The 13,300-nt window shown below is 34.8% G+C and overlaps 2 protein-coding genes across 4 annotated transcripts in view; one reads left to right on the top strand and one right to left on the bottom strand.

The window, feature by feature from the left end:
* LOC133175534 (large ribosomal subunit protein eL36-like) overlaps positions 1 to 13,300 on the bottom strand; it is a 415,093-nt gene that overhangs the window by 75,605 nt on the left and 326,188 nt on the right. The window lies entirely within an intron of this gene.
* On the top strand, positions 736 to 10,764 carry LOC133175437 (bifunctional peptidase and arginyl-hydroxylase JMJD5-like). Of its 2 annotated transcripts, none has more exons than XM_061310549.1 (8): positions 736 to 951; positions 2,006 to 2,270; positions 3,632 to 3,786; positions 4,314 to 4,483; positions 4,808 to 4,968; positions 6,458 to 6,631; positions 6,961 to 7,078; positions 9,813 to 10,764. In XM_061310549.1, exons 2-8 carry the CDS (start codon positions 2,014 to 2,016, stop codon positions 10,185 to 10,187), a joined length of 1,410 nt encoding a protein of 469 aa, XP_061166533.1. In that variant the 5' UTR covers positions 736 to 951; positions 2,006 to 2,013; the 3' UTR covers positions 10,188 to 10,764. The 2 variants fall into 2 exon arrangements, with proteins under 2 accessions (XP_061166533.1, XP_061166531.1); XM_061310547.1 differs by having other exon boundaries at positions 2,003 to 2,270.

Genomic DNA, 13,300 nt, shown 5'->3' with positions numbered 1-13,300 from the left:
AAACTATAATGGTAATAATGAACGTACAGTATTTAAGTTCATAATCGATGCATTTATTAAATATCAATACAAATCGGGAGCAGAGCAAACATGGATCGACCTCCAAAAACATCAGAAGCAGGATCAGGTACCAGGGACCCTCCCCCATCTGAGTTTTATTGCATGCTTTCATATCAGTTTTTGGTTCCGATTGTGAGCACTACATTTTGGATAATTTCAGTTGTGTGCATGTTTACTAATATTCATTTGATAATAATTATGCAAGTGATTCGTGCAGAACTTCTCAAAATTGAAACTGATCATTATGCAAGGGTTGACGCAGAGACAATCGGACTTAAGCATGCACGTTTACCACTGTCAGGCGCAAACAAAAAGAGAACATTAATGTATCTTAATGCATCAATTTCCTGCCACTAAAACATGATTTCATTTTGGTCACCAAGCAGTCCTAAACACTTTACCTAGTATATACAAACTGACAATAGAGTCAATACTTCTTGACAAATTGTAAGAATGATGCTCTTTGATTTGAAAACTGCAATTTCTCTACCTTTTTGGACTCATGGTGCTATATGGCTGTCTCATTATCTCGCTTCGCTGTTATTTTGGTCACGTGGTTGACCCCACAATGCAATTCGTATTTCGACTTTCCGTGCATCTTCCGCCTCGGAACTTTTCTGCTTTCGATATGGAAAAAGCCCGAGAATAAATGTAAACAAGTCGGCATGAAATGTTGTCCGTGATTAATCACTGTGTACGCTGATTTTTAAAACTGAATTGATGTTTTCTACAGCTGTTACATCGTATAAAAGTAATTAACATAGCACCTGGTTATTAAATCGCCCGATTTATGGAAAATGGATGAATAAGATACAAACAACATTTAAAAGGAAGTGAAAAAAAGGTGTATCGAAAGGACCATAGGAACATTGAGGAGTGGATCGCGAACTGGTGAGGCATGTTGTCGTAAATAACAAGTCGATTATGTTTATAATTTTTTAATTCTTCTAATTTTTCTCCATATAGAGTATGTTTATTCGTAAGTACTGGCATAGTGAATTACCGTAATGTCTTATTCAAAACATAAGACTTTGGGACCCAACCCCCATGATAGAAATATTAAAAGACTGTGCATGTGCATTAATTTTGCAATTTGATGCGCCCCCCCCCCCATAAATAATCCTGTAGCAATTGCATGAATAATACATTGACAACAGGTATTCATGCTTTTTTCCTGTGTTTACCTACGTGTGAATCAAAAGATGATTAAATGATAACACCAGCATAAAAAAAAAATCATATGTCTATTTATATCTGTGATAATACTATGAAATGATAGCTTTCAGCTACAGGATTTTTTTTTTTTACTGAAAACATTTTACTCATTTATTTCACACAAGACTTAAAGAGCAGACATGAATTAATTGATATTCACTATTAAGTGTCAGAGAAATTATAAATTAATAAATAATAAGGATTTGTATTTTCATATTATTTCTCTAGAAATTAAGTATAGAATGAATGGATGTTCAAATAAATAAAAGATTGTAAACAGGGTAATATTTTTTATGTACATTTGAGAAGGATTGAAATACATTTGAAGGATGACATCTATCATGTCTATTTTTATTTAATTATGTGGCACATCCTGTTCAACATGTCTTAGTTGTTAATTAATGAAACATAAAATGCAGGGATTATGAAAATTTTATTGAGACTGAACACAGGTAAGTACATGTAATTAACATAAAAACTAGCGATTGTTGTTACAAAACAGATATTTATGCAGGTAGCATGCAGGCATTTCTAGTACCTCATTTTATTTTTGACCAATATTCTTATTCTATACTAGCTCAAATGAAAAGTTAGTTGAAACAGTGTTTCATGCTTTGCATTCATGGCATTGGGTTTTTTTTTAGGTCTCTAATATTGATAGGATTGATGAATTTTTTTTTTTTTTTTGACAAATCTATTTTGAACTAATTTAAATTCTCTCCTTCAGCAGGAAGTTAAATGATGAAGAGTAGTTTACTGGCTTTTGTGCTGTTGGCAGTGGGACTTTGTGAAGTAAAAGCTAGCCCTCCCGGCCACTTAAAGCCCCTGGGAGGCCATAGGGATCCTATTGGAGGGATTCCAGTCACGGGGAAGTTCCCCTCCCCCTGGGTCTTTCATGAGGAGTTTGTTAAGAAGAGTCAGCCATTAGTGATGAGGAAAGTCCTGGAGAAGGACAATATCCCAGCATACCGACTGTGGACCGATAAATACCTCAGGTAAAAAATTATTCATTGTTTTCTTTTTTTAAGCTTACCTGAGCCAAAGGCTCTATTGAGCTTTTCTGATCAAAATTTATCCATTGTCACATTTTCATCCTCTTCTCTTGAACCATTGGGACATTTTTAAGCAAACTTGCTACAAAGCATCTTTTGGTGTAGGGAATTCAAGTTTCTTGAATTGAAGGGCCACACCCCATTCCAAGGGGAGATGATTCAGAAAAGGCAATTAAAGAGTGGGTTTATATAAAAATCTTTTTCTCCACTGGGCCAGTAGTGATTAAGCATAAGTGAAAGCTTCCTGACATACTGTTAATTCAAGTTTCTTCAAATCATGGCACCTGGGAGGGGGAGGGGGTTAGGTTGGGACAACAATAATTATAGAGGATCAAAGTTTAAAACATGTGGAATATAAACATGAACATGATGAAGGACACAATCCTCAAAAATTTCTTCTCATGATGCAAAGACTTAACTATTCATATTAATGTGCAAGCATCATCAGGTAATGCATGCAGATTCAATTTTGTTCAGATCATGGCCTCAGGGGAAGGGTGGGGATGAAAATTTTACATAGAAATGTATAGGGAAAAAACGATCTGTAAAAATCTTCTCAAGAAAAGCATTGGACCATGATTAATCATAGTTATATGGCAGCATCCTCAAGTAGTGTAGATTCAAATTTGTTCAAAACATGACCCCTGAGGGGAAGGGGGGGGGGGCACAGTAGTGTATTGAAGTTTTACATGGGATATATGGAAAAAATCTTTAAAAAGCTTCTTGTAAAGAACAGCAGGGCAATGATTATTAATATGCAAGCATTCACAGGTAGTGTAGATTGAAGTTTACATGATTTTGAATCTAAAGAGTTTATCATTGTTTGTGTATATAAATAATCTAGTATGTAGCTTTTGTTTTTTCTTCAAGATGATTTAAGTACATAATTTATTTATCTGAGAGATAGAGAGAGTAATATAACTCAATTGAGCATTGTAGCCGACAGGCATTTTATTTCACCAACAGATACATTAACATAGTTTAAGTAATCTCACATTTTATATGAGACAGAATTAGTGTATAGGATATTTCTTACATATTTGTCGTGTGCTTATTTCAACCGCAGACTTTACTGTGTTGGAATAGATTGATAGAAAAACACGACATAGATTTTGTGGTCATTTACTAACAAAGGTCAGAGTCAAAAGGTCAAGGTCATTGATATAAGCACACTGCAGGGATCTTTATTTCTTTGTGAGTTTTCTGATGCTTTTTTTTAAATCAAGGAATTTAAAAGTCCTCTGCTGAGGAAGCTGTATATTTTGTCTTTATTCTTAAATGAAATTAAATCATTTGAATTTCAGGGAGAAATTCGGAAATATTGAAGTGGAGGTTGAACTAGGTAAAAAGGAGAACCGAAGTGCGGGGATGCTGAGAAATGTAACCATGGCTAAATTTCTTCATGTTTATCAGAAGGAGGATGTCTATCAGGTGTTTGATCTAACACCAGAAATGAAACGTATGTTGACCTTTAATGAATTATAATTTCATGGTTGACTTGTTAGTTGGTATCAGTTTAATAATTTATGATCAATTAGACTTCTCATGAACACATTTTAAATGCTCACCTGGTTTGCATCATTTCATCTTTTTTGATTGAATTGAAGCAAATGGATGGTTCTTTGAGGACGATTCTGGTGTAGTGTAGATTCATGTTGTTCAAACCATGTCAGAATCCAAAAAATAAGGTTTGGACTCATTCATCCAATTTTGTAAGAATTTGACATTGAAATCTTTATTTTAAAAAATTGGGAAAATAAAGTTTATTTCAGGAAAAAATGATCACATTTCCTAGGGGAAACTGTTTCTATTTGGCTCTGATTTTTGGTTCTAAAAAAACAATGAAGGGGCTCCAACATTGCAGTCTGCAAATATGACATTTACAGTGGTACATGTACTGTAATTAATCAAGGACTTTATTCATAATCAGACGAGAGTCTCTGCTTTAGTTATTTCTCTATCTTTTGTTATTTTCAATGATTTTAGAGGACTTTAACCTGCCCCTGAGTCTACAGTGTGGAGGATTCCAGAATTTCCTCCAGATGGTGATTATGTGGTTCAGCAGTGGCGCCACCAAGTCCCACCTCCATAACGATCACCTTGACAACATCAACTGTCTGTTGGATGGAAAGAAAGAAATCATCCTTATTGATAGGGTTAGACTTAAAAATCTGCAGGCTTTACAGTAAAATGTTGAACTATACTGTTGATCACTAAATTTTCATGACACCTTGTTTTGGCAAGATTGTTGTTTTGGTAATTATAAGCTAAACAAAATTTTCATGAAATTTGGTGATTGCTTTTTATAATTATCCTTAACATGTTTAATTTAGTAAGATTAAACACAAGAATGGAATTTTCGGAAGCAGACCATTTCTCATGATAACTTAAAAGTCAAATTCTCATGAATAAAAATTGATTTACAGTAAACAGAACAAGCACTCCTTTTCTTTAGATCCTAATAAATTTTGTTTCAATAGAAGTATCGGCACATAGTGATGGAGAAAGGGTGGAACAGTAAAGGTGGATTTAGTGAGGTGGATGTGGAGTCAGTGGATATGATCAAGTTTCCACAGCTACAAAATATCCCATACAACAGGATCACAATCAATAAAGGGGATTGTTTATTTATACCATACAAGTGAGTGGGTACATGTGCATTGGCATGTGGAAAAAAAATCAAATCTTAACTGCTTGTTTTAGAACTCTTAAGCCACTCTTTCAGCCAAAATCTGGAATTTTATTGTTAAATTTTTAGTAATTTTGTGAATGCAGTATATTCACCAAAATATTTTGCTTAAAAACAGAAAATAAGCAATGTTTTGCTCATGTAGATTTTTTCCTGTGACGGACTTCATAACCACTTACTGGGTACACTGTATGCTTAAATTATATTTTATTTGCAATGCCTGCTAACTGTCAATTTTACATTTTTCAATATAAAAGAACCTTAAAGCTATATATGGTGTATCTGAGCTAAAAAAAAAAAAAATAATAATAATTTCAAACTACTAGGATTTTAACTGAAATTGGTGAAAATAAATCAAAGTAAAAATTTCCAGATTTATGGTAAATATACCGGTACATGCATGCCATTTTGATTTGCAAGTATTCTCAAATTTTGTAGGGTAAAAATTTTAAAGATCCTTTTTCTTGCCTTGTCATGAAATGGTCAGGGGTCGAGATAGACAGTGAAACCCCTTTCTGTTTGTCATATTCCATCAGTTAGTTATATTCCATCAGTTAGTTTTGCAGAATTTTTTTTTTTTTGCTTTCGCTGTGCTTGTAGATAATGAGCTGATTTTTAGTATGTGTATTAATATCAATGACTTACAGATCAAGATTGAGTTTCACAGTGATTGACCAATATTTTCATAAAAGTTACTGCCCTTAGACTTTGAAAATTTCACTGCTTTCCAGCCTTTTTTTTTTTTAATTTTTTTTATTTTTGCTTGTAGATAATGAGCTGATTTTGGAGTGTGTGGGTTTATATTGATGACTTACAGATTTAATTGGAGTTTCATGTCGAATGATACATATCAATTTCCAAAAGTTATTGCCCTTTGATTTTGAACATTTCTTATTACCCACTGTTTTTCAGACTTGTTTTTATGCGTTTGTTAAGTTGCATGCATGATCACCACTTTTATGCAGCTAAAGTATGTTGTGGTAATGACAACTCCTTCAAAAAAGCAGTAACAGCAACATGTTATTCAATTTTTGTTTCATTTCCAGCCTTTAGTATTTTTTATTACAAGGCAGTGGGTTCATTTGTGTCACAATGACACATCTAGTTTTCATAGCATTTATTTGATTTTTTTGAAGTCTGAGTCTCTCCAGATCAGTAAAGGGCCATGTATATTAAAGGGTGTGTTCATTTATTAATTTGGTTTGATAAATGCATGAATTTCACACATGTTCACACATTTAAAATTATGCTTTAACACTAATCATTCTTCAGAAGAAATCTAATTAATTTATGATAAATTACTCACACTTTAAGCATACCTTGTGGGGCAACATTTGATAGAAATGAATTTTTAACTTGATATTTTTAAGAAGGAATAAACAGTAAACAGTTATCTCTCTTATCAGAAGGTAAATGAACCTTAATCTATAATCCTTTGCAGATGGTTACACTATGTGGATTCTAAGCCAGGGAGAAACTTAGCTGTTAATTTTTGGTTCCATCATTTGCCCTGGTTTAACAGCTCGGATCCAGATTGTGAAGGGGTGGATCCGTACCAGAATTCTAGTGTCCCCCTAGCTACTCTGAAGGAGGCAGATCATGATTCGGAGTTCAGGTACATACATGCATGATCTCAGTCATATTTAGAGATTGTCATATATAAGTTTATTCAAATTTTTGTTTAAATTAAAAAAAAAAAATTAACAACAAAAATAGATATATAAAAATCTGTGATTTGTCAGTGATATTTTTGATGTGAAAATGATTTTATTCTGGCATTATATTTTGAGTTTTTAAAATTCAGACTGTAAGTAAAATCAACAAAAGCAATGTTGAGAAGGGCTTTGGTTTTAATAATAAGAAATGGGTTCTAATTGAGGTAGCATATGCATTTTTGTGGGAGTTATATGCTATGTAGTTGTGTACATTGTATTTTTCCCTTAGAATGTTGTTCTTGGAACTGTTTGAGGATGTTATGAGTTTCTACAAGAGGTCATTCAGTAAATACATGCAAAGGGAAATCCCTTCCATTACAGAGGAAGATGTCCAAAGTCTAGATGAGGTATGAAATTCTTACTTTCAGTAAAAACAAACAATATAAAACCAAATATTATGAAAACAATGCAGAATTTCTTTTTTCTTAGCTATTTCTTCATGAAATACAGTTGAACTTTGGTATCTTGAACACCAGTTGACATATCGAATACCGTGGATATGTCAAAGTGAGTTGGAAGTTCCATTCAGTTATTCTATTTAAAAGTTTTTTACCCTCAGTATCTGAAAGCTTTGGATTTTTTGTAGTTTTTAGCTCACCTGAGCCGAAGGCTCAAGTGAGCTTTTCTGATCACATTTTGTCCGTCGTCCGTCCGTCCGTCTGTCCGTCTGTCTGTCCGTCTGTCTGTCTGTCGGTCCGTCCGTCTGTAAACTTTTCACATTTTTTGACTTCTTCTCAAGAACCACTGGGCCAATTTTGACCAAACTTGGTACAAAGCATCCTTGGATGAAGGGGAATTTAAATTGTTAAAATGAAGGGCCAAGTCCCCTCACAAGGGGAGATAATCAAGAGAAGACAAAAATAGGGTGGGGTCATTAAAAAATCTTCTTCTCAAGAACCACAGGGCCAGTAAAGCTGAAACTTATATGGAAGCATCCTGGGGTAGTGTAGATTCTAAATTGTTCAAATCATGACCCCCGGGGGTAGGGCGGGGCCACAATGTGGAATCAATGTTTTACATAGAAATATATAGAAAAAATCTTTAAAAATCTTCTTCTCAAGAACCACTGGGCCAAAAAACCTGAAACTTATGTGGAAGCATCCTGGGATAGTATAGATTTTAAATTGTTAAAATCATGACCCCCGGGGGTAGGGCGGGGCCACAATAGGGAATCCATGTTTTACATTGAAATATATAGGAAAAATCTTTAAAAATCTTCTTCTCAAGAACCACTAGGCCAAAAAACCTGAAACTTATGTGGAAGCATCCTGGGATAGTGTAGATTTTAAATTGTTAAAATCATGACCCCTGGGGGTAAGGCGGTGCCACAATAGGGAATCCAAGTTTTACATTGAAATATATAGAAAAAATCTTTAAAAATCTTCTTCTCAAGAACCACTGGGCCAAAAAACCTGAAACTTACGTGGAAGCATCCTGGGATAGTGTAGATTTTAAATTGTTAAAATCATGACCCCCGGGGGTAGGGCGGGGCCACAATAGGGAATCCAAGTTTTACATTGAAATATATAGGAAAAATCTTTAAAAATCTTTTTCTCAAGAACCACTAGGCCAGAAAAGCTGAAACTTATGTGGAAGTATCCTGGGGTAGTGTAGATTCTAAATTATTCAAATCATGACCCCCGGGGATAGGGCGGTGCCACAATAGGGAATCCAAGTTTTACATTGAAATAAATAGGAAATTTCTTTTAAGATATTCTTCTCAAGAACAACTGGGCCAGAAAAGCTGAAACTTATGTGGAAGCATCCTGGGATAGTGTAGATGCTAAATTGTAAAAATCATGACCCCGGGGTAGGGCGGGGCCACAATAGGAAATCCAAGTTTTACATTGAAATATGTAAGAAAAATCTTGAAAAATCTTCTTCTCAAGAACCATTAGGCAAGAAAAGCTGAAACTTATGTGGAAGTATCCTGGGGTAGTGTAGATTCTAAATTATTCAAGTCATGACCCCCGGGGATAGGGCGGGGCCACAATAGGGAATCCAAGTTTTACATTGAAATATATAGGAAAAATCTTTTAAAATCTTCTTTTCAAGAACAACTGGGCCAGAAAAGCTGAAACTAATGTGGAAGCATCCTGGGGTAGTGTAGATGCTAAATTGTAAAAATCATGACCCCCGGGGGTAGGGCGGGGCCACAATAGGGAATCCAAGTTTTACATTGAAATATATAGGAAAAATCTTTTAAAATCTTCTTCTCAAGAACAACTGGGCCAGAAAAACTGAAAATTATGTGGAAGCATCCTGGGATAGTGTAGATTTTTAATTGTTAAAATCATGACCCCAAGGGGTAGGGCGGGGCCACAATAAGTATTAGAAGGGGGGAAATCTGGTAAAGAACAGCATGGCCAAAGTTACTCAGGTGAGTGTTGTGGCCCATGGGCCTCTTGTTTTTAATGGTCCCATTAAGTTTGAGATAACAAGGTTTGATTGTAATCATTTTTAAGCTTTTTATCCTGAGCTATAAGCTTTCTCCAGTCATTAATAATAAAGCATCCCCATGGTGTGTGGATTGAAGTTTGGTTAAGTCTTGGCCCCTTAGCTTAGACCTATGGTAATGCAAGAATATAAGTTCAATATTTTCATTAAAACAAAGGGAAAAGGTCCTCTTATTTTAATGTGTTATTAGCAAGATGACACAGATAAAAATCAAACTTTACAATTTAAGTCAGAGAATTAGGTATAATTAGCATGGATTTGGGCCCAAAATTTTCAAGCATGAATTTGGCTTTTTTGTGATGTCATTCATAAAAAAATGCCTGTAACACATGGAATATTGATTGATTTATCACTTGCTAATGAATTTGCTTTATACATGGAGTCAAATGGGATCCTTATCATACCTTGTTCTTTTTTTTTTCACACACATGTATGCAATGACAGTATGATTGATATGAGCTCTTTGAACCACTCCCAGATTTGATATGTTGCTACAAAGTTTGGGAGTAGATAAAAGATCTAATAGAAATTGGATTGATGCTGTGTGTACTTTGAAAATAAACTATTACTATAAAGGAATGTTCCTGTTTGATTCAAACATAACATGAAATAACATATTTCCAGGTGTTCTCCTTCATTGACAAGGATGGTAACAAAGTGCTATCTTGGGATGAATTATTTTCAATGGACATTAAAGCAGCGACAGAAAAATTTCCCAAATTGTTCGGCAAGATATTCTCCAATATAACGGGGTATTTGGTTTCATTTGAAGAGGAAGGAGATGAGGATATAGAAATATCTGAAGATGAGGAACCAGGGTTCCTTGTAGTAGAGGATTCATATAGTGTACAGGATGAAGGTCAAAGGTCAAAAGAAGACCAACCTTCATCTGTAAAAACTCCTGATGACCTTGAGAAGGAAAAATTAATTAAAATGGCAGATGATGGAAATTTGTTCATGGAAGAGGAACCTTTAAGGAGTCCTCATGAGGAACTGTGATAAAATCAAGTGTTAGTGGTATAATCAAGTGTTAGTGGTAAATACAAATGTTTGTGGTAAAAACAAGTGTTCGTGGTAAAAACAAGTGTTAGTGGTAAAAACAAGTATTCGTGGTAAAAACAAGTGTTAGTGGTAAAAACAAGTGTTCGTGGTAAAAACAAGTGTTAGTGGTAAAAACAAGTGTTGGTGGTAAAAGCAACTGGTGGTGACTAAAGCAAATGTTATGGATTAAAACAAGCATTAGTGATGTTGGTGCCTCACTTATGTATTTACATTTCAAAGCAGGTGCCCTCTTCTTTCCTCATTCCAGAACACTATGCAAAATAGGTTTTTTGTGGTTGATTTTAACTTTTTTTTGGTACATTTCATTCTAAATGGCATTCCAGTTTGTTTTCATTTTGATAAACTTTATATACAATATTCCCTCACATTTTATGCAAGTGCATTGTGTATATATGCTTATTTTGGTGTTGCGGAGTATTGGTAGTACATCATTTGTATTCTGTGGCATATTGCAATATTGAGTTTATGTTAGGGGAAGAATATATGTTGCATAATAAAACTCTGTGTAAATGGACACTATGTGAAAATTATTTATTTAAACTCCCATCATTGCAATGCATTTTGTTTCTTAATTCCACACAGAATTTACACATATTTAAATCTCCACTGTACAAGAAAATATCTCTACTTGTCAGATTGGTTGCCTTGGATCATAATGGTGTATCTCATGCCTCTTAATCTATGACACAGTCATCTACAAAATCTTTGCAATTTTGATGATTTTTAGGTCACCTGAGTTTACTCAGGTGACCTATTTTTGTCTGTCGGTGTGCGTCGTGCGTTAACATTTGAACATTTTCAGCTTCTTCTCTGAAAATGCTCAACCAATTTCAACCAATTTTAGCATATAGCATCTATGGGTGAAGGGGAACAAAAATTATGAATTTCATGGTCCCTGCCCCCCTGGGGCCTGAGGGATGGGGCAAAAACCACTAAAATTAATGCAATCTTTAAAAATCTTTTTCTTTACTCCTGGACATCAAGCAATCAAACTGTTGGCATGATTGTAATAAGCATTAAGCCCTTTACCAAAATTGTGAAATTCATGGCCCCAGGGTCAGGGGTTCTGGTGCTAGGGTGGGGCTATATAGATCATATAGTGAAAGTGCATTATTTCTTTGAAAATCTTCTCCTCTGTTCCTGGGTATTAAATATACTAACTAAGTAGATAGTTATGAAGAGCAGGAGTGCCTCTTCCAAAATTGTGAATTTTTTGGCCCCAGGGTCAGGGGTTCAAGTGTTAGAGCGGGGTTCTATTGATTATATAGTGAAAATACATTAATTCTTTGAAAATCATCTCTGCTACTGGGTATAAATAAACTAAGTACATAGTTATGATGAGCATGGCTGCCTCCTCAGAAATTATGATTTTCATGGCCCCTAGGTCAGGGGTTCTGGTGTTAAGGCGGGGCTCTATTGATTATATAGGGAAAATGCATAAATTCTTTCAAAATCTTCTTATCTGCTCCTGGGTATTTTTCAAACAAAGGAAGGACATGTTTATGATAAGGAAGAATGCCTCTTCCCAAATACTGAAATTCATGGCCCCTGGGTAAGGGGTTCTAGTGAAGGAGGGGGGGGGGCTCTATTGATTTTATAGTGAAAATGCATAATTTCTTTCAAAATATTTTTTTCTACTCCTGGTTATAAAGCAAAGAAACAAGTGTATAGTTATGATGAGCAAGGGTGCTTCTTCCAGAATTGTGAGTTCATGGCCAATGGCTCAGATGTTCTGGTGTAAGGATGGGGCTTTATGTATTTGATAATCTAGTGAAAATGCATTTCTTTGAAAATCTTCAGATGCTTCTGGGCATATTCGAGGCAAACAGAGTAAAAGTTTTAATATGCAAGGGTATTTTTACCAGAATTTTGAACACCTGGACCATTTAGTCAAGTGTTCTGGTCCTGGCCAGGGCTCTATTAACTTGTATTCTGCTGAGCAAAGTTATTCCCCTTTGCCACTCACCTTGGATAATTAATCACTGTAAATAATGTATTTAAAAGGTTAGTAGAATAAAAGAATTATGCAAGAATATTTATTGTATAATACAGAAAGTACTTTCATAGTTTTAATGATCAGGTAGACTTGGAAATAATAGATGAATAAAAATTCGACAAAAATAACTTATCTTTTTAAATGTTCTTCAAAGGCCAAGAGAGGCCAATGTGAGAAGTAATAATATGGGGTTAAAAAATAGACATTTTGTTAATAGTTTGCATGGGAATAGTGATAAAGGGGGGGGGGGGGAGATAGATACTAGACCAATGATTTTGTTGATGCTAATCATACTATTTTTCTTGCTTTTTGGCAACAAAGCTTCATTCATCAGTTTATGGATCCTCTAAATTGTTGTATTGTACTCAAGTGACCATTAAAGCCCTTGGGCCTCTTGTTGATTTGAAATCTACACTTTCTCTACCTTTTTTGGGCCAGTGGTTCTATGTGGCTGTCTCATTAGTGTTCCCCGCTTTTGTGAAAGTGAGGGGACATTAAATCTTATTCACCAGTGTCATGATCAGGCAAATGGAAAAATCTTCAGACATGCAGTGTGAAAATGATGGCTTGAAAAACGTCAGTCAAAATCCGACTTAATGATAGATTGGATTTGCTAACAAGGTCATTGCATCGAACATAGTGAAATGTTGACATTAAACAAGACTGATGATACCCTGTTTTGTATCATCAATTTATTTGTCAACAGCTTGCCCTGCTCTAGAAACTGTTCATACGCAGAACATGCTCCTGCATACTGAATCAACCGGGAGACACAAACCCCACACACAGGTGACAATGGTATATTGCTACATAAATAGGGAAGTTGACGATAGATAGGTTGAAGTCATCATGTTTATCATAAAATTTGTTGTTAATTTGCCATTAATATCTTTCGCTAGTAAAATATCCAAATATGAAACAGGTGTGTCACACTCAGTGGTGTCTTTTATTCTGAGTTCAAAGGTTTATATTGAATCAATGTAGAAATGAAAATGAATATTGTTAATTGATAAAACGTTAGAATATCTAAATTTGGAATTAAAGGTCACAGCAA

This window comes from Saccostrea echinata, unplaced genomic scaffold, assembly GCF_033153115.1.
Source record: "Saccostrea echinata isolate AGI-Se365-2 ecotype Australia unplaced genomic scaffold, CSIRO_AGI_Sech_v1 ptg000002l, whole genome shotgun sequence".
NCBI classification, from domain to species: domain Eukaryota; kingdom Metazoa; phylum Mollusca; class Bivalvia; order Ostreida; family Ostreidae; genus Saccostrea; species Saccostrea echinata.
The sequence above is the reverse complement of the archived record's forward strand: the minus strand, read 5'-3'. Positions and strand labels throughout refer to the sequence as shown.